We start from the raw sequence: 26628 nt of genomic DNA on the forward strand, positions 1-26628 counted from the left end.
CTCTCCAATGATGCAGGATATTCTTTTCCATTTAGCAGTTGTTACATCAATCTTTCCAGTCAAGTGCTGGCTTAGATTTGATGCTGTCTACAGGGTCATCTAAACATTAGTTTACTGGTAGGCTCAGTGCTAATTTTATCAGTTTCCTTTTTAATAAAATCTGATAGTTTTATTAAAAATAAATCTTTGACTAGATGGATGTTATTGCTCTTATTCACACAAGCATCCTTGACATGGCCTGTACAAGTGATGTTCATATTTTCTTATGGAATCCAAGATCAGCAGAAGAACACGGCTCCTATGAAGACTTCCAAGAACCCATGTACAGCTAGACACCTATTTGCAAGGCATTTTCCAAGTCACATGGAAGTTCAAGACAGAGACAAGGAAAAAATTATTTTAACTGAAAAAGAACTAGCTTTACTTTTATCCAGTCCCAGTTAAAAGCAACTCTTTAATCACTTCTGTTGAACAACATGTTTCTTTCCTCAAGGCTCAGGGACTGCTTTTACTAAAGGAGGAGGGCAACTTTAAGAGTAATACACAGGGAAGGACAGTGCTACTGAAGACCTCTGCAGATAAGAAATGTGCAGTCAGTGTCAACAGGGCAAGCACATATTTTCATATATATTTATTCAGATCCTGTCTGAAGAATCGGAGACACTTTCACTGTGCTCTGCAAGAAGCTCCAGCTGCCCCAGAGGTGAACTCTAAGAGAACACCTCCATTCCTACCAATACAGACATAAAACCACCATATCTTATCTTGCATTGTAGAGCGGATTAAAAATAAGCAAAATAAATGGAATTTTAGCCACCTCCTCTTAAAGAAGTCCTTAGCATGCAAAACAGCCAAGCAGAGGATGCTCTGACATAGGAGTCAACAAGTCCCCACCAGTTTTCTCTCTCTCAAAGTCTTCCAGATGCAACAACAATATTTTGTAGAGAGATATTTATATAACCTGTTCCTATCACAAATATGCACTACCTTCTGCTGCATTAAAAAGCAAGGAAAAATAACTTTGGGAAAATACAAAGGACAACCAAAAAGGCAGAGAGCAAGGAAGAAAATCTCTCTGCTTGTCATTTCAGACACCTGATGAGCAGGTAAAATGGGTGCTCCAGTCCCCAGCCAGTGTAAACTAGAGTTAAAATGAAGAACACTGAGGACATGTTGCATTATATTGGCTCACTGGCCAGGGCACCCCCCACCCCAGGTGTGGGAAATACAGCTTCAAAGCTCTTCCAGTAAAGATGATCTTTAAATGGCCACAATGACTCACAAGCCGAGCAACTTGCAATGCCCAGGGAGCTGCAAGTTCATCATCATCCTTACTCAGACCCTCACTGTTACTATGCACATGGGGTTTGAAGGATTCATCAGAAGTAGAGGGGGAATTTGGCAGATCCTTTAGTAGAATTCAAGTGGAATTTGAGAAATGAGGGACAAGAAACCACGAAGGGAAGCCAGAAGGTGATGTCTCATATTTCCAGTTTCCTTCTTCTCTCACTCTTCCCTGTTCTACAGATTATTCCCCTGTGTACCCTCTCCTCCTTCAGAGGCTCCTGGATTATTCCTCCCACCAGGTTTAATCCATCCCCAAACAAGCAAGCATCCTCTCCTGTCCTACTGCCCCTCTCATCTTCCTCAGCCTGGGGGAAGAGGGAGGGAGGAAAGAAAAGGTAAAGAAGCCAGATCTGGGCCTGTCTTAACTCTTAAAGAAAGGCTTTGGACAGTCTAAGCAAAAAAGACCATCCCAGTGAGAGAAGTGGTACTTGTATTATGACCAAACACTTGGAAGCAGCCTTTCTCTCACCATTAGAGAAGTCTCCCATCACACATAGTGTCCTGGGGAGCTGTAACAGGCTTGCTGATGCTTGGGACAAACATCACTCCATGCTCAGCCTCTTATGTCCATCACTAGGGAAGTGCAGGAGGCCACTGCAGGAGATGGAGTCCCCACTGAACAGACCCCTTGGCTTTGACCTGCCACAGCCACTCCTATGTCCAACAACCCTGCTCTCATTTCTCCAGCAAAGGCAAACCGTGCAGGCAGGGAAAGCAGGCAGTTGCTCATCTCCCCACCTCCCTCTGCTGCAAATTTTGAGGACAGGGGTTTGGAAGTTATTGCACTTGCCCCTTTCCCTCACAACCCTCAGAGGGAATCAATTTTGCTTAGCTGCAAAAGGTTACTACAGCAAGAAATGCTGGGGAAGGAGCACATCAGGTCAACGATGTTACCACAGAAGAGAGACCTCCTACCCCCCTTTGTTTCTGATTTTTGCCATTTTTCTTAAAAGAATTTGAAACAAACCACATGACAAAATATTTTAAAATTAATTCTCAGCCATTACACAGAAGCCACAATCAGTATGTTAAAGCTGAAAGAGAAATGACAGGATATAATCTTCTCTTCAAGTTAATGTGAAAAATCTAACAAAAAATTCAATGAACAGCAGTGTATTATTCTGATTCCATGCAGAAGCGTTTTAACTGTTTTGCAAAGTTATTGTGATCAAAAGATGGTGGGGGCAGAAAAAAGGAGGAACTGCAGATTTCTAGAGCTTTTTTTATCTAGGAACTAGGGAAATATCTTCTACTGGCCTTTTTTTTTTTTTCAAACCACTGCCCCCTTTTCCAAAAATCATTAATTCTTTATCAGTTGCAGTAGCAGTGCTAGTGTTTTCATTATAAAGTCATGCAGAAATATACACACACACTGCATTCAGAGATCTGTACCAGAAACTGGACTCACTAGAGCAAAAAAAGAACCTTAAACAATCTCAGCAGGGAGTGTAGAAGAGAGGAAGGGTAGGAAGATGCTTAAAATATATGTGATTAATTCTGTTCTGTGCTAGAATTTTAAACCAGCCTAGATTCTTTACTGCTTTAAGTAAGAATTTCTGAGTTTCTGTCACCAAGGAAAAATGAAACAACACATTTTCATAAACATTATTTCTGTTTCATGACAATAAACAGAACAGTAAGAAAAATCTTTCCCTTTTTAGAAACACTCATCTTTAAAAACTACCTTCTGGAAAGCTGGTGCTTTATCATTTGACAATCAGAGTCCCAGATATGTTAGCAATAGTAGACAACTACTCTGTGAGATCAGACAGAAATCAAGTTAAAAAACCGCTTTGGAAAGTCTTTCTGATGTACAAGCAGTAGTAGACTCCTAATAGCTGTGCTGATGTGGTTTGCAGTTCCCGAAGTAATACCCACATGTCTCCAGTCCTGCCCCCCCAAAGCGTTTAATGAATGTCAATATTCAGCTATGGTTAATGCTACCACAGAACTGCTCTGCTGCACATCTCCCAGTGGACCTCACCTCCTCCTCTTTAAGCTTTTGTCTCCGTTTTTCTTCAACAGCTGCTCTCTTCTGCTCCTCCCTCTGCCTCTGTTCCTCCAGTCTTCTCCACCTCTCCTCCATTTGCTTTTCATACTGAAGTTTTGCTCTTCTCTCTTTCTCCAGTATCTGCTGTTCCCTGGCAGCTTATGCAGAGAAAAAGGTGCATTTCACTTTAAAAAATCTTCTTCTGTTTTAAAATTATTTGATAGCATGACACAATAGTGTAAAAGAACAAATAGTGTAAAAGTACACAGGGTCTTAGTACACTAAGATTAAAAACATAGTGAACAGAAGTGCTGAAACAACTAGTAAAGCTAAGTGATTTGCTCAATAAACAAGTAAGGAAGCCCTTGTACACAAGGTGACAGTTTGTGCCCCTTACCTATGTAAAAACAGTGTGCAGAACAGTTTAAAAACACTTTTTTGTTTATGCTTCAAATCTCTCTGTATCTTAAAGCCAAATTATTTTTTCAGACATAACAAATGTTCCCAGTAAGCTTTGAAGTGAATCGGTTACGTACATTGAAGCAAAAGCCCTTGGAATTTCTTTAAAACTGCTTCTTGTTATGGAGCTGCCTTCCAAATAAATACATGAAAACAACATATGCTAAGTTTTCTATGAAGTTTTGAAAATACACCATTCAGCTCATAATTTGGTACTTCATCTTTACCCACTTCTGCCTTTCACATGAAAAAAAATTACTTCTGTTATCGAGGGTTTGCCCAGTTGTTTATTCCAACTGGAGGAATAACCTTCTTGCAAGATCACCGTGATACAGAAATTCAGACTGCAACATTACATACAGGACTGTTGCTTCAGGTTTATGGAGGAGAACAAGTAGCAGAAGTTGATGTGGCAAATCATGAGGAAAAATTCACTTTTCTCATGCAAGTGTATTCCATAAGAAGGCAGGAAAGAGGAGTTCAGTAAGCATGCCTACATACACACAAGCCTGTAATGTCACATACCAACACACACACAGCCGATATCAAAGAAGGAATATTCTCAAAGTTGCCAGGCTAAGAACTTGAAAGTTAGGGAAAGTCAGAATTAATGCTGTTTATACAAGAGCTAGTCTTTCATCATGCTCACGTATTCAGCCTCACACTGCTCCTTCAGTTCCTGTTTCCTTGTACAGAACATTTTCACCCTTCTAATTCTATCGCAATATCTCCCCATCATTCCTAGGCTCTTGCCCAGCCACCTCAATTCCCTCCTCTGAGCCTTTTTCCCTCAGCTCCTGCCCTCAGGCTCTTTAACTGCAACTGTGACCTTTGGTCCCTTTTGGCCCCACTACATCCTCAAGCCCTTGGGTGAAAGCCAGAGTCTTTCCAACACCCAGATCCTTTCCCAACAGTTGTATTTCTTCCCCTTGAACACAGAATCCTCCTAAAATCCTTCTTCAAACTCAGCTTGCTTAGCAGAACACCTTCTAGCTTATTCTTGTAAGAAATATAGTTGATGTTGTCTTCTTTTTTGCCTTATGAAAATCCACTATTCCTCCCCACCCAGGACAGGGCAGTATGGGGGGGAGGGTGGTCAGTGCTGCAGGTGAGCCTGGATTGAATGTGTGAAGAGCCAAACTTGTCAACAGAAAAAGAGTTACCTCAGAGACAGTGGAAGACAAGTGACCACTCATTAATTATTCACAACTGCTAGCCATGTCACGTAGAGTAGGTGAAAAAAAGCATGCTGGAGTTCATAAAAACCAAAAATAAAGCACCCAGAGATTGTGCTAAGATTACCTTCTGAGTAAGTAAGTGAAATTGGGGACTGATTCTGGACAGAGAAGCAAACCATTCCATCATCACCAACATACATACAATTCTCGTTCCTTGATTTAGGGAAACCACTGATTAATGAGTTTTGGCTTTGCTGAAAAGGTTAGTCCATATTGCTGCAAAGTACCTACTGACTGTTTAAAGACCTGACCTCCTGGGGAACACGCTGCTTTTTTCCGAACTTCTAAAAGAAATCTGCCACAGTCAAACCGTGACCAAAATCCAGAGCTCTCCATTACAGAAATGGTCTTAACCCTAAAAAAACTATGTTCTCAGAAGGCACATATGATGTCTGGGAAAAAACTGCATTCAACACCTTCCAAATTCCCTGGGCCAACCACTCCCAAATTCTCCAGGTTTCAGTTTCCCTCTCATCTCTTCCGCTTTTTTAATCCAAGTCCTTTCCAATCTACTCATCATGTCACTTTCTCAGGAACCAGCAAGAAAGGGATAATCAAGAGGACAGAAGAGATAGCCTAGACTGGGCATACCTGGAAGAGAAGTAACCTACAGCTCAGGCTGGTTCATGCCCCAGATAGACAGAACCTCGGGGGAGATGAAGTACTAAACAGCAGCAGATTTTCACCGAACTACCAAAAGGAATCTTGCTGACCAAGCCCATGGTACTAAAAAACGTCAAGTCACTGGTCTCAAGCCTCAGGTTTTGTCAAGAAATGGTCAGCAGTTTGTTTATTTAAAGCAAGAAAAACAGTATTTTCCTATGATTCTTTTCACAGGTGTCCATATTGTTTTAGTTGACATTTCCTCAAAATATATGCCTAGCTTAAATTTTACAAAAATCATAAAACACTGACAATTCCTTCTGATTGGTATTGCCCGGTAACCTCTAGGAACAGTGCTCCTAGCCTTTCTTGTCATTACAATAAGGAAAAGTGAAGTTAATAGTTCAATTTTTTTTTAATTTATATATATATATATATATATATATACATATAGACTATAGAAAGTCCAAATCAATGTCTCAGAGTTAATTTTATTCATGCATATATATATTAACTGGGTATACACACATCCCCTTATATATATTTTTTATTTTACACACACACACACATTTATATTTTACAATTCCCTCAACATTTCCCTGGTTCTATTAATAGATTAAAAATACCTTATTATTTAAAAAAATTCTCTGAAACCAATGCTTATGCTGTTCAGGAACTGAATAATATTTTTTCTCATTCTCTTGAAAGATTAATCATTTAAAAACTTATGGAAAAGTATCTGCTTTAACAACTCTATGATATCTTTCAGTATGACTAAAACTTAACAGGCTAAAATTGAGGCTGCTTTACCAATGTATTTACTATATATTACCCTGAGTATTATCCAAAGCTTATTTGATATTTTTACAAATCAGAATACTAACAGTCAGTATCTTGAACATAAACCTATACTCAAAAGCACATAAATCAAAGAAGAATATCAGCTTGTAGCTATAGAATATTAAACACTTGAATGGAAAATCCAGAAAGACAGTTTTTTATTTAATTCAAAAGAAGCGATAAAGACTAGGAACAGACTGAACCACAATGTTTTAAATTCACAACAGAAAAAATGTTTGTTAGTTAATCCTATTAACACATATACATAAATAATGCATACACCTCCTGCCAACTTACCAAGGTATTTCTCCCTTTCTTCTCTTCTTTCCTTTGCCAGTCTTTGTCTTTCATCAGTTTTTAAAAATCCATCAATGGCTAAAGACAGAGAGAAGAAAAAAAAAGTCTTAAAAAGGTGTTAGCAAAACTAAAGAAGCATCCAAAAGAAATAAAAAAATGCACCAACAATAAATAATTACTACTGCATTTAATAACTCCAATAACAAAAATAATTTTGCACTTGTGTGCATGCGGGTTAACAAGCTGGGATTTGGATACATCCTGAGCAGAGTCTCCTACCTACTGCTGAACTCCAAGCACAGTTCCTCAGTGTAAATGCCTGATTCCTCTTAGAGCAAACAAGCATGCTGTTAGTGCTTGTTTCAAAATGTAAAACTTTCTCGGGAAAAACCATAAGGATGCAATTAATATTTATTTATCTTTGTTAATAAGCTCGTTTTAAATTTTTTGGTTAGAAAGAAAAAAGGTAGGTCAAAAAAGCAGTAAGCAGCCATGGGAAGTCCCAGCCTTCATCTTTATGGCTTACCACAGCCCCACAGTCTCCTTGCTCAGTAGTACCAGCTCATTTCAACAACCAACAATTACCCCTGGATGAGGCTATGCAGGCAGCAGCCCTTCTGCCCTCTTTTCCAGGTAAGAAGCACTTTGTTTCCTCCTCGAGTTGGTATATAAAACTAGGTTACTTTGGGAGGAGGTTGCCTAAGGATGTTACGTGCCTGGATCCAGACACCCCAGTTCCTTACACAGCATGAGCAACTGAAAAGCCCAGTTTAAGGAGGCAGGAAGGCAGAGTGTGACAAGGTGCCTCTGGGTCACCTGCCTGCACACCCTGGAACAAGCAGCCAGACAGACCTTAGATGGACCTTCTGCGACACCACAGGTAAGGCCACCAACTAGTGCCTTGACAGACCATCTAAAGGATGGTATCCTTTTAAAACAGCTGATGGGGCTTCCAGTGCCCTCCTTTCTCTCTTTGTTTTCATGATCTCCTGGGGTCTGACCAGTGCAAACAGGCATGGTGTCCCACAGCACGTTTACATCCTTTGCAATCATTATCTGGGCTCCCTACTGAGTTACTGAATTATAATTAAGACCCCTTCCCTTTTGCTCTGAGAACTGCAGTTACTAATTTTGTCATATAAATATGAGTGGAAAAGTTACATAGACTGTAACTCCAAGTCACTTCCTGAAAAGTCACACTTGCAAGCTCCTTTCCAAAGGCATCCTGTCTGTGAGAGCAAGGATTTTGCATAGGAAGTCCCTTTCCATAAAATGCACTGTTCTGCAAGAAGGCTGAAAGCCAGCCTTGGTGGTCCCTAGTGACTGGTTAGACACACAGGTCTCAGCTGTCCCCCATTACAGTAACAGCTTGCTTTTTCCCCAAGCAGCATCTCTAACCCTCCCTGGCACACACAGACAGCAACTACTTGACAGCAGCCAGGCCCCTGGAAAATTGTGATTACAGCTCCCAGCTGGTTAATTACAACTAAATTTGTGGGTCAAATACATATTTATTTATTACTGAAGACACATCTTACTTCCATAGTTGTCCACTTGTTTATTCCCTTGGCTGCCATTTATTGTCACATTTGACAAGGAAGGAGAGAAGAGGTGGTGGCTCAGTAAAACAACCATGGTGAAGGTTTGTAACTACTTTGAAGGGGCCTGGCAAAAAGTAGCTAAGAAGATGAATCCTGTTGTCAGCCTAGCTACATTACAGCTCCAACAGAAAGGTTTTCAGAGATCTGAAAGTCAAACCATCATGAAATCTCCAACTCAGGCTAGAAGCAGCAGAGGGAAGTGAAATCAAGACTGGACCAAGAGCCCAACGACAGAAGACTGGGCTTGGGAACCAGCAGAGGCTGGAGAAAGGGAAAGGGACAAGCAGAGGCACAAGTTAAGGTCTTCTGTGGCAAAGGATGTAAGTCAGATGGAAAGTATGGAATCCAGGATGGAGATAAGCTGGAGGGATAAGAGAGGAACAGCAAGACAGTTCATGTTCATGGACTGTGTTCACAAAATCCGGCACTGATTCCCATCACTCTCCTGCTTACAGCAACTATCTCTGAAACCCATCAGCAAAAATACATCCCATTATGTCTGTCAATAAAATTACAGCTAACTCATCTCTACTTTGACTGCTTCATGAACACAACTAGCAGAAGCGGATCTAAAAATCTTGCTCACAACTGCCAGAGCTATCCAAAGTAGAGGCACAATTTTTCAGGTTGGCTTTCTCAAGCATTTGGACTTCTCCACCCCACTCAGATGGGGGCAGATGATCAAGGCTGTAAAGTCAGATACTTAAGAAGTGAGGATGCATTCAAATTGAAACAGTCTGTACAATCCTTATTTTGCCTGGTCTTACACATATACTATGCACTTTTCCCTGTTAGGTCCATTTGCTTATTTATTCAGTGCTTAAGAGGTGAGCCAAGTTCAAAGTTATTAGTGTTTCTTGCTTCATTTGTTTCTGAAACTGAAAAGTACACAGAACTATATCTGAAGTCTGTCTTGGAGAACAGCACTCCAGACTTAGCTATGTCACAGGTGAAACTACAAATATATGGAATTACTGCTCATTATATATGCAATACACCAACATGCAAAAAATGGAGGAAAACAGTAGGCAATTTAGTAAGTACAGGCATCAAACACATATGCATGTGGCAAGAGTAGCATTAAAATAGCACAGGCATCCTCAATACTGGCATTTCTTAACTCAAGTACTTGACTTTGTCAATCAGCATGCCTGCCAAAAATCAGGAATTTGCTTGCCTTCAGAAAGTAAATATAGCTTTGAAGGACAGCATAACTATTCCCTGGGTAATAGCTTGTACCTTGGAATGACTTTCAAAGGCCAAAATTAGCGTATTTACTACACATCTTCATATAATATACATTATGAACAGCAGTTGCCTGTGGCGAGAAATTTCATTAATGACAGGAATTCAAACTCCATTTGACACAACAGACTGCAAGCAGCAAGCTGGCACAGGTGACTACCCTGGCAATAACGTTCAGGGCATCCCTGTCCGTAGCACGGAACTGCCAGCAGAGGGCAGGACAAGGTCTGAAGGAACAAAGCGCCACAGCAAAAAACCTCTCCCTGTGCTAGGCGACCTCAGGGTAATAGTCTGTATACGCAGCTTTATCCTGAGCCATCCTCGTGTTTACAGCTAAGCCTCTGATCCCTCAGTTAGACAGGCACGTAACAGCTAACAACATGCTTAAGAGTCAGGAAAGAAACGCAGGCTGGTTGTGCCTTCTGCCAAACAGAGTAATGAATATAAGGAGACACCGGCAGAAAATTCTGTTATAAACCTTTATTCCCAGACCTGCAGAAGAATAAGGAAACTGCTCAAATAATAACATCAAATCTTTAAGGAAGCACGCACACAAATTGCTGCTACTTGTTAAAAAATCTCCCAGCCCTCCCCAAAAGCCCCCTTTCCAAAAAGTCACTCTCAAAGGCATGCTTCTAACCACAGGGCTAATTCCTTGAGACTGGGCCCCAATTTTTGATTGAGGGAGGGCAGCTGTTCCTCTGGGACTTTGTTACAATTAGCATTTCCAAAGGAAAAGACCATAACTTAAAGCCAGTTAAAATGTCAGCAGCAGTCCTGCAGCAGTAATATCCCAGCTAATGCTGCAGGATTCCTTCAATACTTTAATATTACATTGAAATACATATTCACAGAAGTAAAAACCACTATGTTAATCACTGCTTCAACCCTTTTTCATGGGCAAGGTAAACCTATTCAGACTGATGGAACAGTGCCAGAACAGGTCCACACACACTCTGCTCTGCTCCACATACTGCTTGTGTAAACCTCTGGGTGGTTGCTCAAGACAAAGGAAGGTTGTCCTGCCCTGATGAGACACAAAGCAAGATCTGTCTTTTGAAATTCATATCCTGTTTCTGGTGAGAAAACAAGTTCTCGAGCAGGACAGTCAAGCTACTGGGAGCTGAGACTACATTTCAGAAGGACCAACCAGTTGCCTGGACACCTTGTCTCCTGAAATTCACACCTGAGTAATTGTCAGCAGGTAAGTTCTCCGTTCTTTTTTTTTTTTTTCCTACTTTGTTGTTGAACCCACACACCCTTCTGTCCTCTATAATATCCCACGGTATTTGGTTTCACAATGTATACAGAGCAGATACAGAAGCCGCTAATAGCCGGCATCCCGAAACAGGAGGGAAGTCAGCTGGGGATCCGAGGCCAGCTCTGCCCAAGCGTTCAACATACTGAGACCTTTGTCCATTCTACATGATTATGTTCAACACATTTAGACCTTTGTCCATTCCACATGACACTGTCTCAACGTTTCTAGACCTTTGCCACAGTATTTGTCACCTACACTGATGTTGCTGCATTGGTGAAATTCCCAGTTTGGATGCAGTCCTGCCAAGGGGTGGCCTTGCCCAGGACCTGATGAGCCCGAGACACCACTGCACTTACACTTCCATTCTGCAAACTCTGTTGTTCAACTAATATAAACTTAATCTATAAAATCAAGGTTTTGCTTCCTAAAAACTTTCTCTCCCTTGGGACTGTTCTTTGAGAAAATAATAAACAGCCTTTTCCAACTGCTACCGCTTCCCTCTGGGTACTACTGAATGAAGAATGTTCAAGTTTTCAGTTACTGACTATACTTTGAGGGGAAAAGAAGTTATAAAACTGAATGTGGCTGTACCTGGATGACACTTTCTGTTGGCAAAAGGCACTTTTCCTGAATTTTAATTATGGTATACAGCTGACAGGCTTTCAGGTAGAGGCAACACACAAACAGCACAAGGGCTTTGCAGGTATGTTCAGTAAGATTAAGTGGATTGTTGTCTTTTTTGATAATTGTTGTCTTCTTTACATTTTCTTTAATTAAAAATCTTAATACAAAGAATCAGAGGTTCAGCTATTTAATTTTATTTTTATGTTTGCCAGGCTGGATTTCAAATACAACCAGAAAAGAAAAAGGGACATTTTCCATTATGTCTAATTAAAACACCAGGAGGGCTATCTGTTATTATAAAGATGTTAAGCTGATGAAGTCATTAAAGGCAAACAGTTGCCAAACACAGTGACATTTCAGACACCCCAGGCTAATTGGCTGAGCAGTGGCCTGGCAGATAGAGCAGAGAAGCTGTCAGGGACTGCACACTCTGGTTAAGCAACTAGGACACCTGCCTTATGTTCCTGCTCCCCACCCTGGATTTTCAAACTATTCATTTGAATCAAGAACTTCAGCTGTAAACTATACTTACACAAAGATTACAGTGGCAAAATATATCCTACTGACATGTTTATTTAAGTTTAAGGTGAAATTGCTCCAAAATGCTGGCCAAATAACCTTGAAGTGATGTATATACATCATTTGGTGATTGCATATATTAACAGAAGTATCTTAATTACTGCATGGGGAGCAAAAACTTGCTAAAAAATAAAAGGCATATCTTCTCAGTTCTGCATGAGCCCACAGACACCCTAATCAGCTCCATGGGATTGTGTGCTTTCCGTACAAACTGTGTGTGCAGCCCTAGCGGTGTCCCACAGAGACTGCAGTATCAGGCAGACACAGCAGATGCACCTCAAGAGCACTCGGAGGACTGACAGGATACATTAGCAGAATGTTTTTACTTATGAAAACACTAGACAAATAATAACAATAGATTAATTATTTAGTTTACTGAACAGGTCCCTACCAGACAGTGCACCACACCAAGCACATACAAAGCAGCAGCACTGTGTCAATGTGTGTTCTACACCAATGTTTTATTTATGTACTCCTGTAATCTCAGGCAGAAAGGAATCTGGAGGCGTAACCAACACCTCGGTGGTGTTTTTCTCCCAGATTTAGCACACATGAATGTTTATCGCTGTATTTTTCAAACACCACTAGACCCCAGACCAATCTGGAATCTGTAGGTAGGATCTTTCCTTCTAGCCCGTCCTGCAACTTTCTGCTTCCTGGAACCAATGGAAAAAAAAGAAACAAAAATACTGCGTTTAACTCACAATTAGTGTTTTGAAACTACTACTGTTTGCCAAGGAGTAATTCGTGACAATAGCTAGAAATTTTCTACTAAAATAACAAGCAAAGCCTCAAACCCCGAAGCTATAACCATTACAAATGAAACAATTTTTTTCCATAACTGAAATTTTTTTTTCTTTCATTCACTCACTGCATATCTCCTGAATTAGCAGTAGTCCCAACACGTATTTACAATTTATGCATTGACTAACTTGCACAGACTAGTTTCACTGACTTCAGCACAACTACTTTGTTAAAACAGAAAATATGGAAATACCTTGTCCGGATCAAGAAGCCCCTGTATGCCCCACCCAAGTTTGAACAAAAAGTCCTATCACTCACGTACTATCATAATAAATGTAAAACACATTTGTTGGAAGGAGAGCAGCCATAAATATTGTAAACAGTGCTTGCTTGGTTCACTTCACTTTGACTTTTGCAAGAAAAAGCCTAACTGCAGAACAGTAACCCTCAAGTCACAGTTATTTTGTCCAAATTATCTAAGAGAAATGTTTTAGGATCATATACATCTGTTTCTCTATTGCAGTGAATTCAACCTGAACAACCTCATTTTAGAAATATACAAATCAAAATGAAAGAAATTCCATTTATTTGGTAACAACTTTTGTTACTCAAATGAACTAGAAGTTTTGCATCTACAGTGTACTCCAGCACACTTCAATTTCTTATTAAAAGTGTTTCTGGACTTACAATATACATTTATGCAACAATATCTGCTGATGTTACATGTTTATTATTAGGTACCAGGTTCCAGAGCTCAGCGAAAAACTACCATTTCACTGAGAAACTCAGATATTTTTAGCATCAGCAGACCAGATGGGAACTGTAAGTATCCATTTCTCCCACTGCCCACTAGCTTGTAATCCCCAAATGCACATTAAAACACACTTCCTATTTGAGTTAATTGGCTTTGCTGGTGTATGGCACTGAACAGTGACCTTATGCTTTGGTGGTTTTACAGCTGTCACTCCTGTGCTGCACTATCAAACAGCAGCCGAAGCGCAGAAAGACAGCAAAAGTGGAGGGAGAGCACCGAGCTGCTTTTCCATAGCCAGGTAGCAGGAGCTTCTGTGGAAGCCTTGCACAGCCCTCAGGCGGCGAGGAGCTGACCTGCAGCTGAGCTGCACCACAACTCTCATTTACTGCGGGTTGTGTCCCTGCTGACAGCGGTGATCACTTTTTCAAACCTTCGCAGCAACACCCTGTGCTGTAATTTAAAACCAACGGGTGGAGGAGCCAGTATTTGCAAATACTATCCGAAGAAAACAGGGAGTTTCCCGGCTGCGAGCACTCAGGTCAGCTGGAGCGTGCTGGGCTGAGCTCCTGGCTTCTTCAGTGTCACTGGCCGGGGGACATGAGTGACCTTCCTCTCAGCAGTGGGTGGCTGGGCTGACTCCATCACAGGCCAGACAACCCCCAAAACCCCACACACCAGCAGCCATGAACCTTCATTTCTCACTATACCCTGTCCTCCACCATTACTGAAGGTTCAGAGAAAGCTTTAGGATGTTTCTGTTCTTTGCAGTGAGCAAAGTGGATATAGAGTATTTAACAAAAGAAAAATCTATTTGCAAGTTTCCATTTATATATTTCTTTCTGCAAAAAAAAAAAAAAGTGTTGATGCCTTACTAACAAGGCATGTACCTATCAAGGACTAACCTAAATAACCTCACTTTGCTCTGCCTCTACCAGGTGCATTGCTGAGTAAGTGTATTATTCCACATAGAAGTAGCTACCAAATAGCAAATGCAGAAAGCACATTTTCCCTGTGATTTGGCAAAAGCTTCCAAAGAAAAAGAAGCAAAGCTGATTAATCCACAGCAGACACGATCAAGTGAACTTCATCCTTTGTCGACTTGATTATGATTAGGAGTGACAGGTAAAATGTTGCTTTTGCTTTGCTTCACACTAATTATATTTCCCTTGTATTTATTTCAGGGAGAACATCCATTGATTAACAAAATCAAAAAAATTTATTCTAGGAACATGTACAGTAAGTCCTCAGAGGGAGGAAAAGCTTTAGCAAAAAAATGTTCATCCTTAACTTTTTTTCTTGCATTTTAGTAGAATGTACTACACCAACATACTTCATATTTATAACGTTGTGCATAGACATACAGTTTTAACTATGTTTCTGGTCTCTTTATCAAAGTGTACTCCATACAGCTCCTGCTTTTGCATCCCCCAGTCTTGGCCCCTAGATATAATTCTTAATAAGTCATATAATTTAGTGACAGAATCCAAATACTTGCCCTTTTAAATCCAGAACATGAACTTTTCCCTCTGACCTTTATGCAGTGACTTCACCTTATCTGAGTATCTAATTATTCTAGGTCTTCCATCAAGAGTCTAACATGTCCTTGTTAGAGCTTCTGCCTAGTTTTCTACCTGTCTGTCAGCTGTGAGCTTCTGACTCTCCAGGAAGCTTTCAGTGGATGCAAGTCCACCTGCAAGACACTGCTGAGACCTGACAAAGCACTGGCAACCTTGCTGCCCCAGACAAAGAGAACAAAAATATTACATTTGCACACAGCCTCTTATATGCAATGTATGTATCTTTGTATGATCATTTTTAATGATTGTTCTTGATCCAACTATTTAATATTGGCCGATGTGCACAGAGTTAATTGTCTCTGTTGGAAACCAAGCCAATCCCCCCACAGGACAAGGCTCCAAAAGCAAGAACCTCATTCAACTCTTACCCTTGAACTACATTGAAAGGTCTGAATTACTGAGAACTCCCAGATGTCTAGGAAATACTCCAAAGTGGAGGTTGCCTTAACAATGACTCGGGCAACCTAATTTATGCATGGGCTAGAGGAGCCTGTTGAAGGAATCCCAGATGATGAGAGAACAGTGAGACACAGCCACAGCTGTAACTGAGACGTGTCCCACCCCCCTTCCCTGCCCCATTCTCTTGGAGAGACAATGTTCACATTTTATGGATACAGAAGGCCTTGGATCTATTAGGTTAGTACTGGAAGATTATTTTTCAAGGGCAAGAAATGGTACGGAGATGGACTGATACACAAATAAGGCTGATCATTTCTGCATCCCTGGAAAGAGTTATGTGAACCCATGTTCTTAAGTGGAATTTATTTGGATTTTCACTACTTTAAAAAGTGTTAAAAAGATTAAGTCTGCCTTTTTACCACTGCAAAAGATAAATCTTTGTTTAATCTGTAATTTCTCAGAGGCTTATTCACTGAGTTCACACTATAAATTGTATTAGCCATTTATGCAAATTCAGAACACAAGCCACATTATATATGCAGGTTCTTAACTTGCAGAATAATTAAGATATTTTACCAAACCACAACTTTTCCACACAAGAGAGATGACTGGATTATGCATCCACTAATTTTTCAAGTCTCAAAAAGAGGAAGAGTTTGTTGGGTTTTTTCCAGGTAAGAATTTGGAGCTTTTACAAAGATTCACAAAAGCCTATAAAAGTAAAGGACAAAACAGAAGTGCAAAGTGACTAAGCTGCATGCAAAGTTTTTAAATAATATGCAAAGATGAAAACATACACTGAATCCAGGATTGACAGCACACTTAGGTCAACACAAAGAGGCCAATTAAAACACAGTGGGTCACTAAGCTTTGCAGGAGGAGTGCTTAGAACAGAGATCATATCCTGTATTCAGTATTTTCTGTCTAAGTTCATCTAAACTTGGGCTGTGATGTGTGGCAAAACTGTGCAGGATGAAGGAGACTCCAGTTTGAACTGATGTCTCCTACCCCCTTTTGTGACCTTCACGGCCCAAAGAGAGATGTATTTAATATTACAGTCAACAACGTGCAGTTTTCACTGCCATGACAAGCTTGTCTCTCCTGCCCAGCTCAGGAGAAGTCCCATGCAGCAGCAGGCACTGCAGGCACCAGGGGACAACTACAGGGACTCCACTGGTATTCCCTTGGCACGATCACTGTGTAGAGTCATCAGACACAAACAGGCTCTTGCACAGACACGTGCACTCTACAGGCATTGTGTTTTCTTTTCACACCTGAATTCATTTCAGAGAACAGAGACATTGACTCAAGACACTATTTTTCAAGAAAATGCAAATACTTATAGAATTACGTTTCTTGGAGTATTTCTGTTGATCCTTCTACCATCTGGAGAAGACTGACTTGATTTCAGAACTAAGTCCAACGCTGGTATGTAAGTGTTAGACTTAGTAATTCAACATCAGTGTCCAGATGCTTTCTGGACACAAAAAAAGCAGCAGAAATTAATTTAAAATGTTTTAACAAAAAGATGTGGTTTATATTTGTCTATAATTACAAACTTCTGTTAAAAGGTTTGTATGGGTCTTCCATGACAGCATAAGAAACACTATTTGTTTGGTTCAAAAGAAATGTTTTTATTATATTATTCCTTCTGCCTCTGTATACTCTTGCATCTAATTTTGTAGCACTTTGCATAGCAAATTTCTGTTTTCATGTAAGGGCAGAGCCGGAAATCTGGTTCACAGAATCTAATTTTTCTGGTAATTCAAATTCTTCAAACAAGTGACTTTGAAAAAACCTCTGTGGGCACTGAAAAGCCTCCTTTCTTACAGGGCTGTGCCTTGACACCGGATTCTCTACTGAAATGTTCTCAGAAGTCAGGGCATTCATAAACAACTCCATGCTGAGAGTGGTGAATATTGGGGCATGTAATACGGGGAGAGCTTTTAATGCATTCTGTGGTATCACCTGTTTTTACCATCTCTGCAGGAACATCCTTCAGACTGTAATTTCTGTCAAATTTGGTTGAGGCTGACTGATGGCTTCAACAGCTAATTACTGGTGAGAAGAAAGAAGGATGGAGAGACAGAAAAGTGTGATCCTCTACACTTTATTTCTTTTTGAAGAAATACAGACAATCGAGTTCTTGAAATTGTAGCCAGACACTTAAAACCTCTATCAAAGTCCTTATTCATTTGCATGCCTTGAGAAATATAGCATATTCAGTCTATGATGCTCTACATCAATTAAGGTTTTCTATCTTCAAGGCCCCAGCTACTCACAACAGGATGGCCTTGGGTAAAAAGAAAACTCAAGAAAATCTATCAAAATTATTGAAGTTTCTAAAAACAACAAAACACAGAAATCTGCACGTTACGGTTTTTAATAACCTAATAGTTCACAGAAAAATCACCATCTTCTTCTGCACATTTTCTGAATAACTCACCTAGAATAAAGGCATAGATTAGCCAAAAAACACACATTTAAACACACAATTGAAATGTTTCCGGAAAAAAAAACATATGATGTTAAGCTGTACTGATGTTATGCTGTAGTAATTAACTGCCTGACATTTAAACTGAGAGGCTTAAAGAAACACAGAGACAACATCTGAGTACTTTAAAAGAAGCTTAATCCAGTGTCATGACATTAAACTGCCAAGATAAACTGACCAACAATACTGGAAGAATAATTTTCAATGGTAATTTCTTTTGGGTTACTCATAAAAAGCAGAATGGGAAATTGAGTGCTTGCAGTTTATCCAAAAATCACTGTTTAGCTAAAAAAGTGGATGGTAACAGATGAGCTTGAAAAAATTACTTGCTTGGAATATACCAAGCTCTAAAAAGAAACAAGGACAATTATTTGCACAAGTGAACAGTAGCATAAATGCACTAAGGTTGATGACTGCTGAATGACTGCTGAATTCCCACTCACAACTCCCTCCTGTGGGAGATGCCACACTGAATACACCAAATCTAATCATGCAGCCAGACTCTTAGGCAAACACATTTATTTAATGCTATGACACAGTCTAGTAACACATGGTGTGGATGAGTACATGGGGATAAAAGGAAAGCTCTTCAATAGAGATAAATGCCTGATAAATGCGTGAAGCCGAAGGTCACACTTGCTTGTCAGGCAATACTTTGTTCTAATTCATTTTGAAAACACTTGAATAATGATTTTGCAATCAAATTATCTACTTGTAATACAATGTAATTATACATTTTCAAAGATAGATTCCAGTTCATTTAATTCCCTCTAATGCACGTTTAGACTTTGTAAGCCTACAATTAGCCCATGCATGGGTTGGTTGGTATTTTCTATTTAAAATTTACTTTTTCATTTTCTCTTGTTCGTTTGTTCCTCCCTCTCCCCCTTTTCTGATGTATTGCAATTGTGGTTTTAATAAAACAATTATTGGCAGAGAATGTAACCTGACTGATCCTGCAAACAAAACAAATGTAGCTTTATTTGGCACCAAAATGTAGGAATTTATTGTCAAAAGCTTATAACTTAACATCCACTTTGCACCAAAACAGATAGCAAAATAATCCTGGTTTAATTCTTGTAACAACTTGTGTCATCATCTTTCCTTGCCCCAGTGTCAACACTAAATCCCAAGATATGTTCTTTCCTACTTGACTATTTTTCTTTTCATGTCACAAAACCAGTAAGACGTGAAGATCTAGTTTTACACGGTACTCCAGTTCTTGACATTTGCACCATTAAATCTTTCTGTACAGTTATTCTGTGTCTGAGTATCTATTTACAATTTATTCCTTACCTTTGCCCTTCATATCTCACTGTGGTTTTTACTGAGACAGTGAGACTGTCCACCTCTCAGGCTTCCAGAACTGGCATCATAGCTATGGAGTAGAGATACATACAAAACTTTCCTCACACGAAGAACATCTTCAATTATTTAAAATAATTTCTATTCTGGATCCTACAAAACTAAAGACGCTTTTATTTAAAAAATATCTTCTCAGCTATACCACTGACATAAACTGGTGCAACTGTGCAACACAATTACAGAAATACCATACAATTATAGAAATACCATATAATTATCAATGGATAAACTTTATCTTCCAGCAATCTACCAATTTTATTAAAGTCAGACTGTCTTTTTATCACCTTTTCTTTTGTTTGCAATATAGTTACTTAGGATTTACCACATATATAATCATGTCCTGTTGCTATCTTCTACCTCAAAAGTGACCAGGCAGAGGGATTTCATATGACTGACTGAAAAAATCTCCCATGAATTATACAAAATGAAGTAACTACAACTGATAAATAGTTGCTAAAGGTATTAAGCATTTCTTGGAAAACCCTTAATTAAGAATTTATCCAGTTCACAAACCGCACAGACAATGGAAACAGGAAGGGTTAATCCAAAGGAATTTGCAAGCAAAGCAAAACTGAAACACACTAAGACTTCAGCAGTCCCCACAAAAGCCAAGGTCCAAGCAACCTGATCATCTGCATTGTAAAAGGTCTACTGGACACCATTAGAGTTTGGGGTCAACACTGAAATTACCTTGCAGCTGTGCACTCCATTTCACCTGTCAACTCATTTACTAAGAGAAGTTTTACACAGGACATTCCTTGAAGACACGTCTGGCATAGAGGAGGGATCCACATGGATGGATCCCAACTGAGGATGCAGGCTGGCTGCACCTCTGGGCTGGGCTCTGAGCTATGTTCCAGGTAGCATCTCCATCTCCAGCCCAAATGCCTGCTCTTCCCAGCTGGGATCCCTGGACCCAACTGATCACCCTACCAGTATGGGACTGTCAATTAAACTGAAATTTAGACTGAAATTACCACTGTCAATGGAGCCTCCTCCCAGCACTCTGCTGTGCTGCACAATTTTCAACATACAAAACTCTGAATTACTCCTTTGATGGTTCTCTCATGTAAAACAAAGTGCTCAACTCCAGATCTCTGTAACTCACAGCCCAGGAGCTACTTCCCTGTACCCAGGCTGCACTGGGCAGAAGCACAGGCTGCACTGAACAGCCCTGTAAAGGCAGAGGACCAGTGACCACTGTCTTTACCTCAGGCTCTTTTTTATTTCTAATCCCTTTTACTGCAACAGAAACCTGCATGCTCTTTTCCACTTCTGGCTTCCAGGAATCACTAACTGACATAAAACAAGATGGTTTTTCACCACATAAAACAAAAAATCAAAAAAACAGTAATGGGGTGATATCCTACTAATCCATCCGTTGGATAGCAACTGAGTAAAACAACAGCTATGTCAACAGCAAACACTGTACCAGGTTTCTTATATTTTTAAACATAAATGTCTCCTCAAGTCCATTTGTTATGTGAATCAGTGATATTTACTTCTCTTTTTTTTTTTTTAAACAGAAGCCTTTAAGAGGTTTCTTCTTTTTGACAGAAAATTAAAGCCTTTTAAACTGGTATTACTATGTTCTTCTGTTTCTATCTTAATAAGCCACACATGCCCACTACCCAAGCCTATGATCACGCTGGACCAAATACTTTATACATAAAAAATGTTCATAAATAAAAAATTCTGTTAACACACAGAAATGGCTGCTGGTGCACGAGTAACCAGAAGCCAGCAAACCATCCATTTGCTCACTGCACAGGGGCCACCAGCTGCCAATGGAAGGGAAGGAAAAGCTGTTCTGCTCCTTAATGCACATCCCAAGAAACCAGCAGCTGTTCCTGCATAATGAGAAGTGATCAGATAAAGACAATTTCAGGGGAAATAAAATGTTAGACCTACACAGCAATGTTTTGGGTTCCCCCTGCCCCACTTTGTATTAACCTCTATCCTTTTTGGTCATGCTGCTCATCAACCTTTCCCTAGACTAAAGGTTGGAATGTCAACAGGAGTCACTACATTTTGAGTGCTGAAATAGAAGTATTTTTATTTTGTCACCTTAAAAAGCAAGACTTAGGATGAAGGGTGTCTTGAACACACATTTGCTGAAGGGCAGATTCCTGCCCTATGTAATCCATCATGGCAGTTCAGCTAAAAGATCAGGGCTACTTGCCTGATAAAATCTGCAGCTCAAAGAGTTCAAGGTGATGTGTCTATCAAAGCCCATTTAAAGGTCCACATATAAAAAAAATCCAATAACCAGACCAAGACAACCCCATATAAACACACCACACAGCTACAGAAAGTTCTGAAACTGATAAAGGTAGAACCAGGAGGAAATCCGAAAAGTTTCAGTTTGAAAATAGGAAGTATTCAAGGTGAAAATGAAATCAGCCTGCCTTGCAAACAACTCTCATTATTAATATCATACAGATCTAGCCAGATGGGAGACAATATCCTACACAGTGCAGCTGAGAAAAACAACAGCAGGGAAATAAAATCATTCTTCTTTTCAATTGTAATACCACAGCCAGCACTAACAGTTGTTTTCAGAAAACACTCTGCAGGGTTTATTTTAAATAAAAAGTCAAGTACAGCTTCTTATAAGTCTTGCCCATAACAGCCACTGCAGCAAAGCCACAATGATTTCCTTCTCCATGCTGAAGAGGAGCTCTTAAGGTTTTTGATAACCACTTAAGCAGACATCATGATAATCTCAAAGAAAACATTCCTAAACACTATTTGAAGATAACATATGTTTCCCTCCTCTAAGAAACAAAGTGTATTAATAGAGGCTATTCAGTTGCACTCAAAATTACTTTAGACAAAGACACCTGCAGCTGGTGATATCAGCAATTGAGCCCCCTTCCTCTCACTGAAAGTGGATGCAGGCTTTTTCTAAGCACTTTCCATCTTTCAACCCTGCTAAAAATTAATAGGTCAATTACTATGATTTATACAAAGATAACTTCTACAGAAGAATCAGTGAGTAGCACTCTGTAAATATTGTCTTTCTAGACAAAAATATACATACTTTATATAGTGAGCTCATAATTAATTCAAGATTACTTTTCTTGATGGCAAAGAGTTCAGTTGGAAGTGTTGTCTGTTATATGAAGAGCCAAAGACTGGATTAGCTCTTCGATTTATTTGTCTCAGCCATTTTAGACTGATTTACAGCATTAAGAGCAAACAGTAAGATTTAGAAAAAGATTTTATTTATGTGTGTGTGGATAGATATATTCCCCCCACATACATATATATGGTCAGTGGAAAGGAAAGAAACTGAACAACAAAAACCATGAAAACTGGAAGAGTTTCCTGTAAGCAGAGTGATAAATAGTAGTGCTGTGTGAACATCTATCTTTTCAAACACCTCTTGTGTTTGTTTATTCATTGGAAATCTCATGGCAGGCTTATTTAACCTTGAAAATTGGTGAGCATCCTAGCTTGGAAATAGTATTAGGGGCAGGGAAGTTATCTGAAATATCAGTAGAAAAACCACTGCCACAACCTCCACGTGCAAGGCAGACCAGGAATGACCTCCCTCCAAACCTCCTTCCCCAGCACACCAAGTGCCTCAGCAGCTCTCCCCCACAGGACCAGGTCTGCCCAAATGAGCAGCACTGGACATGTTATAGCCCCGTTAAGAACTTTGATGTGTAAAGAACAGTACACATATTAAGCTTCAGTGGTGTTAGCCAGTGTTTATTTTTAGACTTTATCTAGCAAACAGAACCAGTTGTATTTATACACACCTGAGAAACAATATGTGTACAGTGGTTCTAAGACACCTCGGTGTGATTAGGATTGTTACCTGTTTCCACTTCTGTGGAATTTGGTTGTGCAGAGTACCAATATGCTGATTTCTGCTGTTTCTCCTCATTCTATGCAGTTTTCCTCACTCTTACAATTAAAAAGAGAACAAGAAATAGACAAAGGTGTCTTTTCCCTACCCCTCCCCTTCTTTTAATTCAAGTTAGACAAAAACTGCCTTCAGGCCCTGCTTATGCCTGTATGCCCCCTTTCTGACGTGCCCCATACCATCCCACTTCTCAGAACAAATCTGTATGAGCTCTTCTCTCCCCTCAAAACCCTACACCTCAAATAAAAAGCCTTCTGCCACATCCAACACGCTGTTCCTGCAGCCCTGTGGCTTTCAGAACAACTGCCCTGCACCCCACCATCACTTACATCTCTTCTCAGGGTTTGCAAACTGCTCCAGGAAGCCCCCAAAGAATTGCAGGGGCTCACCTGACATCCTTGGCAAGGCAAGTGCCACCAGCACTCTGCTGTCAGAGGTGGCTGGCACGCTCCAGAGCACCCACTGCAAGCAAACCCACACATGCTCGCTGTTTTGGGGAGCTTGAGAAGCCCTCAGCTGGAAAAGAGGCATATTTTTACCGGACCATGAAGTCTCTCCCTCACTCCTACCGACTCCACTCACAGGGGAAGGAGGTTTGGAACTTCCACAGGCTTTGTAAGCTGCAACAGCCCCCACACCCCAGTGTGGGGACTCTGGCACTCGTGACCCAGAGTGGCTCCAGGCCACACAGAGAAACCATACATGGGCTTTTCTTACAAAAATCACACATCAGGTCTTACTCCAGAACTTTAGGTTTGGTACAGCAAATACGTGATTTCCTTGTTGCTTTCTAAAGTTTGTCCTGTAAAGGTGAGGGCAGGGTATAAGTTCATACAACCACAGCACAGGCCAGGCTGGAAAGGACCTTGAAAGATCACCTGGTCCGACATTCCACAAGAGAGGGAGCCCAAATGAGATTATCTGGCACCCTGTCCAACTCCATCTTGAAAAGCTCCAGCAGCAGGACCTCCACCATGTCCTTCGGGAGGTTGCTCCAATGATTATACCTCTCATTGCCCAAAAATTCTAGATTACATGATTTCCTATACAAAAAGCAGAGAGCAATATTTCAAGATCACACTTCCATAAAATCTAGTTCTATTTGATTCTAAAGTACATGTATGCTTCTATTTTTAAGCTTTCAACTCCTACCTTAATCAAAATGTATACAGGAGGATACTCAAAAGTTGGTATGGAAAGTTGATTACAATAAATAGTTTTCTTGTAACTATAATAGTATTAATATTCTCTTTTAATAGCTTTAACTATCTCTGCAAGATCAATTGAAAGTTTAGTTTGGCAAAAGGGAAATGGCAGTCAGAAGAACAAGAGAAATTTAACTTGAAGTGTTTTCTGCAAGCCTTGCCTTACACTGTAGTTGTACATAAGCAATAATATTTGACTGCTTAAGGGTCAAGAAATATGTAACAATGTAGTTTAAAAAATTTGAAAGCAATGTCAGGACACCAGAACTACCTTAATGCAAAGACTGAATGTTAGTTTCTACAAAGTACTTCTGATTAGTTCTTAAAACTTAAACACACACCCCAACATGAAATAGAAGTTATCTGAATAAGTATTTGGCATATGTGAATATCCTTGCAATGACCTGACCCAAACTATAACAACCTCAGTATGTTTTTATCTAAAAGGACTCAAGGATACACAGATGATGTACTGGGTATCCTTTTTGTTATGACTACGGTTGGCTTATCTTGTGGCACTACTCAGAATTCTATCTGTTTCTATGTTTTCCATGAGATGTAGAAAGAGAAAAAAAGAAAAATCTGTCATCTGCACCTAAGTGCAAGAACTATAAACTTAACTTCAAATGGATCTGCCCAAGTTTGCTCATTGCCTCCTTGGACAGAATAATTCTCAGCTTGTTTGCATTTACAGAATCAGCAAGTCCAACATGTAGTTCTTTTCAAAGTGTTCAGTGTATTTCTTTTAATAGAAAAAACATTGATAATTTCTAGTATAAATGGAAAATATTCCCTCATTCAGAAATACTTGGACAATAACAAACCAATAAGTTTACAAATAAGAAATACTGGAAAATCAACTCACTTTCTCATCCTTGTCTAAAGCTGTTTTCACTTGACAGTCTCTGAACCCTCTTTAAGGACCATTTCTTCCTTTTCCACTCCACCTATACTAGTCTCCAAAGACATTTAATTCTGTAAAGATACCATTTCTGAGTCTTCAGTCAAATCTCTCTGCTTTAAAACTGTAAAGTCTTATTTGCCACCTTCTAAACAACAACATTTTGTAGTGCTACACAGACAAAACAACCCTAATTTCTATTTCATACACCACTTTTCAAAGTAAGTATTTGGGTACCACAGCTACTTCAGTGCAATGTTCGGAAACTGAGGCTGACAGGCTTGTCTGAGCACAAAAGCTTTGCAAAGATTTTAAGTATCTTCCCACTGATAAATGGGAGCAGGAGAGGGGAATGGCTCCAGGCCCTCGCAGGCAGGCTGCGGGCGCTGCAGGCTCGTGTCACTTGTGAGAAGTGAGGAAGCAGAACAATTTAGGAAGCTTACTGCCGGTTCAGCGAGCAAAAGGAGGTAACACACGGAGCAGCCCCAACTTACAAGCCAGTTAAAAGCTTCACATTATTGCTCCGCCTCACTGACAGCAAAATGAAGGAACACAGTAAACTTTGCAGATCTGCTCCCTCTCTATAAATAAGATCAGAGTCAAACTTAAAAAAAAAAAAAGAGGGCAACAAAAAAACCCACACCAAAAAAACCCACCCACAACAAAAGAGTTCTTACAGTCCCTAGTCCCGTAACCATAATTTCAACACTAAGGGATGCCCCTGAGCATCTGTACACAAAACATACACCGTTTTTACTTGGTGAATATTGTGATTACCCTAATGTAACTAATTTGGAGTGAGCCTGCACACAAGTCCTTTAAAAAGAAAATTGCATCTTTGCTAAAGGAATGTTTACATAGCACTGTACAGTCAATTTCTGAACAAATTCCTTTTTCCAGTGAGGAGTCCTGGGTTCTCATCTACTTTAGATAATTACAGCAGAGGAGATCATTTGGATGCTATTGCTTCTATGCTACAGTAGCTTCAAATTCAGTAACAAAAATAACATACTCAGGGCATTACTTCCCTAGGGCAATCAAAACCAGGCACATTTACGTAGTGATAATCAGCATTGCTACATATCTGGTTAGAAACACAGCAGAGCAAGAAAGTAACTGTATTGCTCTCATTTCATGAAGATCCAAGCCAGGGGAGAGGAACTGGGCCAGCTTACAGCAGCTGAGCAAATGGTATTTTTGATAACTGCCTTCTGGTGCTCAGAATCTAATT

The 26628-nt window shown here is 39.9% G+C and overlaps 1 protein-coding gene across 7 annotated transcripts in view; it reads right to left on the minus strand.

The window, feature by feature from the left end:
* MAP7D2 (MAP7 domain containing 2) overlaps nt 1-26628 on the minus strand; it is an 81280-nt gene that overhangs the window by 30210 nt on the left and 24442 nt on the right. For all 7 annotated transcript variants that reach the window (XM_064646746.1, XM_064646740.1, XM_064646747.1 and 4 more), the window contains exons 2-3: nt 6775-6852; nt 3332-3495 (exon numbers count right to left, since the gene is read on the minus strand). In XM_064646746.1, the coding sequence (XP_064502816.1) occupies nt 3332-3495; nt 6775-6852 (242 nt within the window). The remainder of the gene's footprint in view (nt 1-3331; nt 3496-6774; nt 6853-26628) is intronic.

This window comes from Pseudopipra pipra, chromosome 2, assembly GCF_036250125.1.
Source record: "Pseudopipra pipra isolate bDixPip1 chromosome 2, bDixPip1.hap1, whole genome shotgun sequence".
NCBI classification, from domain to species: domain Eukaryota; kingdom Metazoa; phylum Chordata; class Aves; order Passeriformes; family Pipridae; genus Pseudopipra; species Pseudopipra pipra.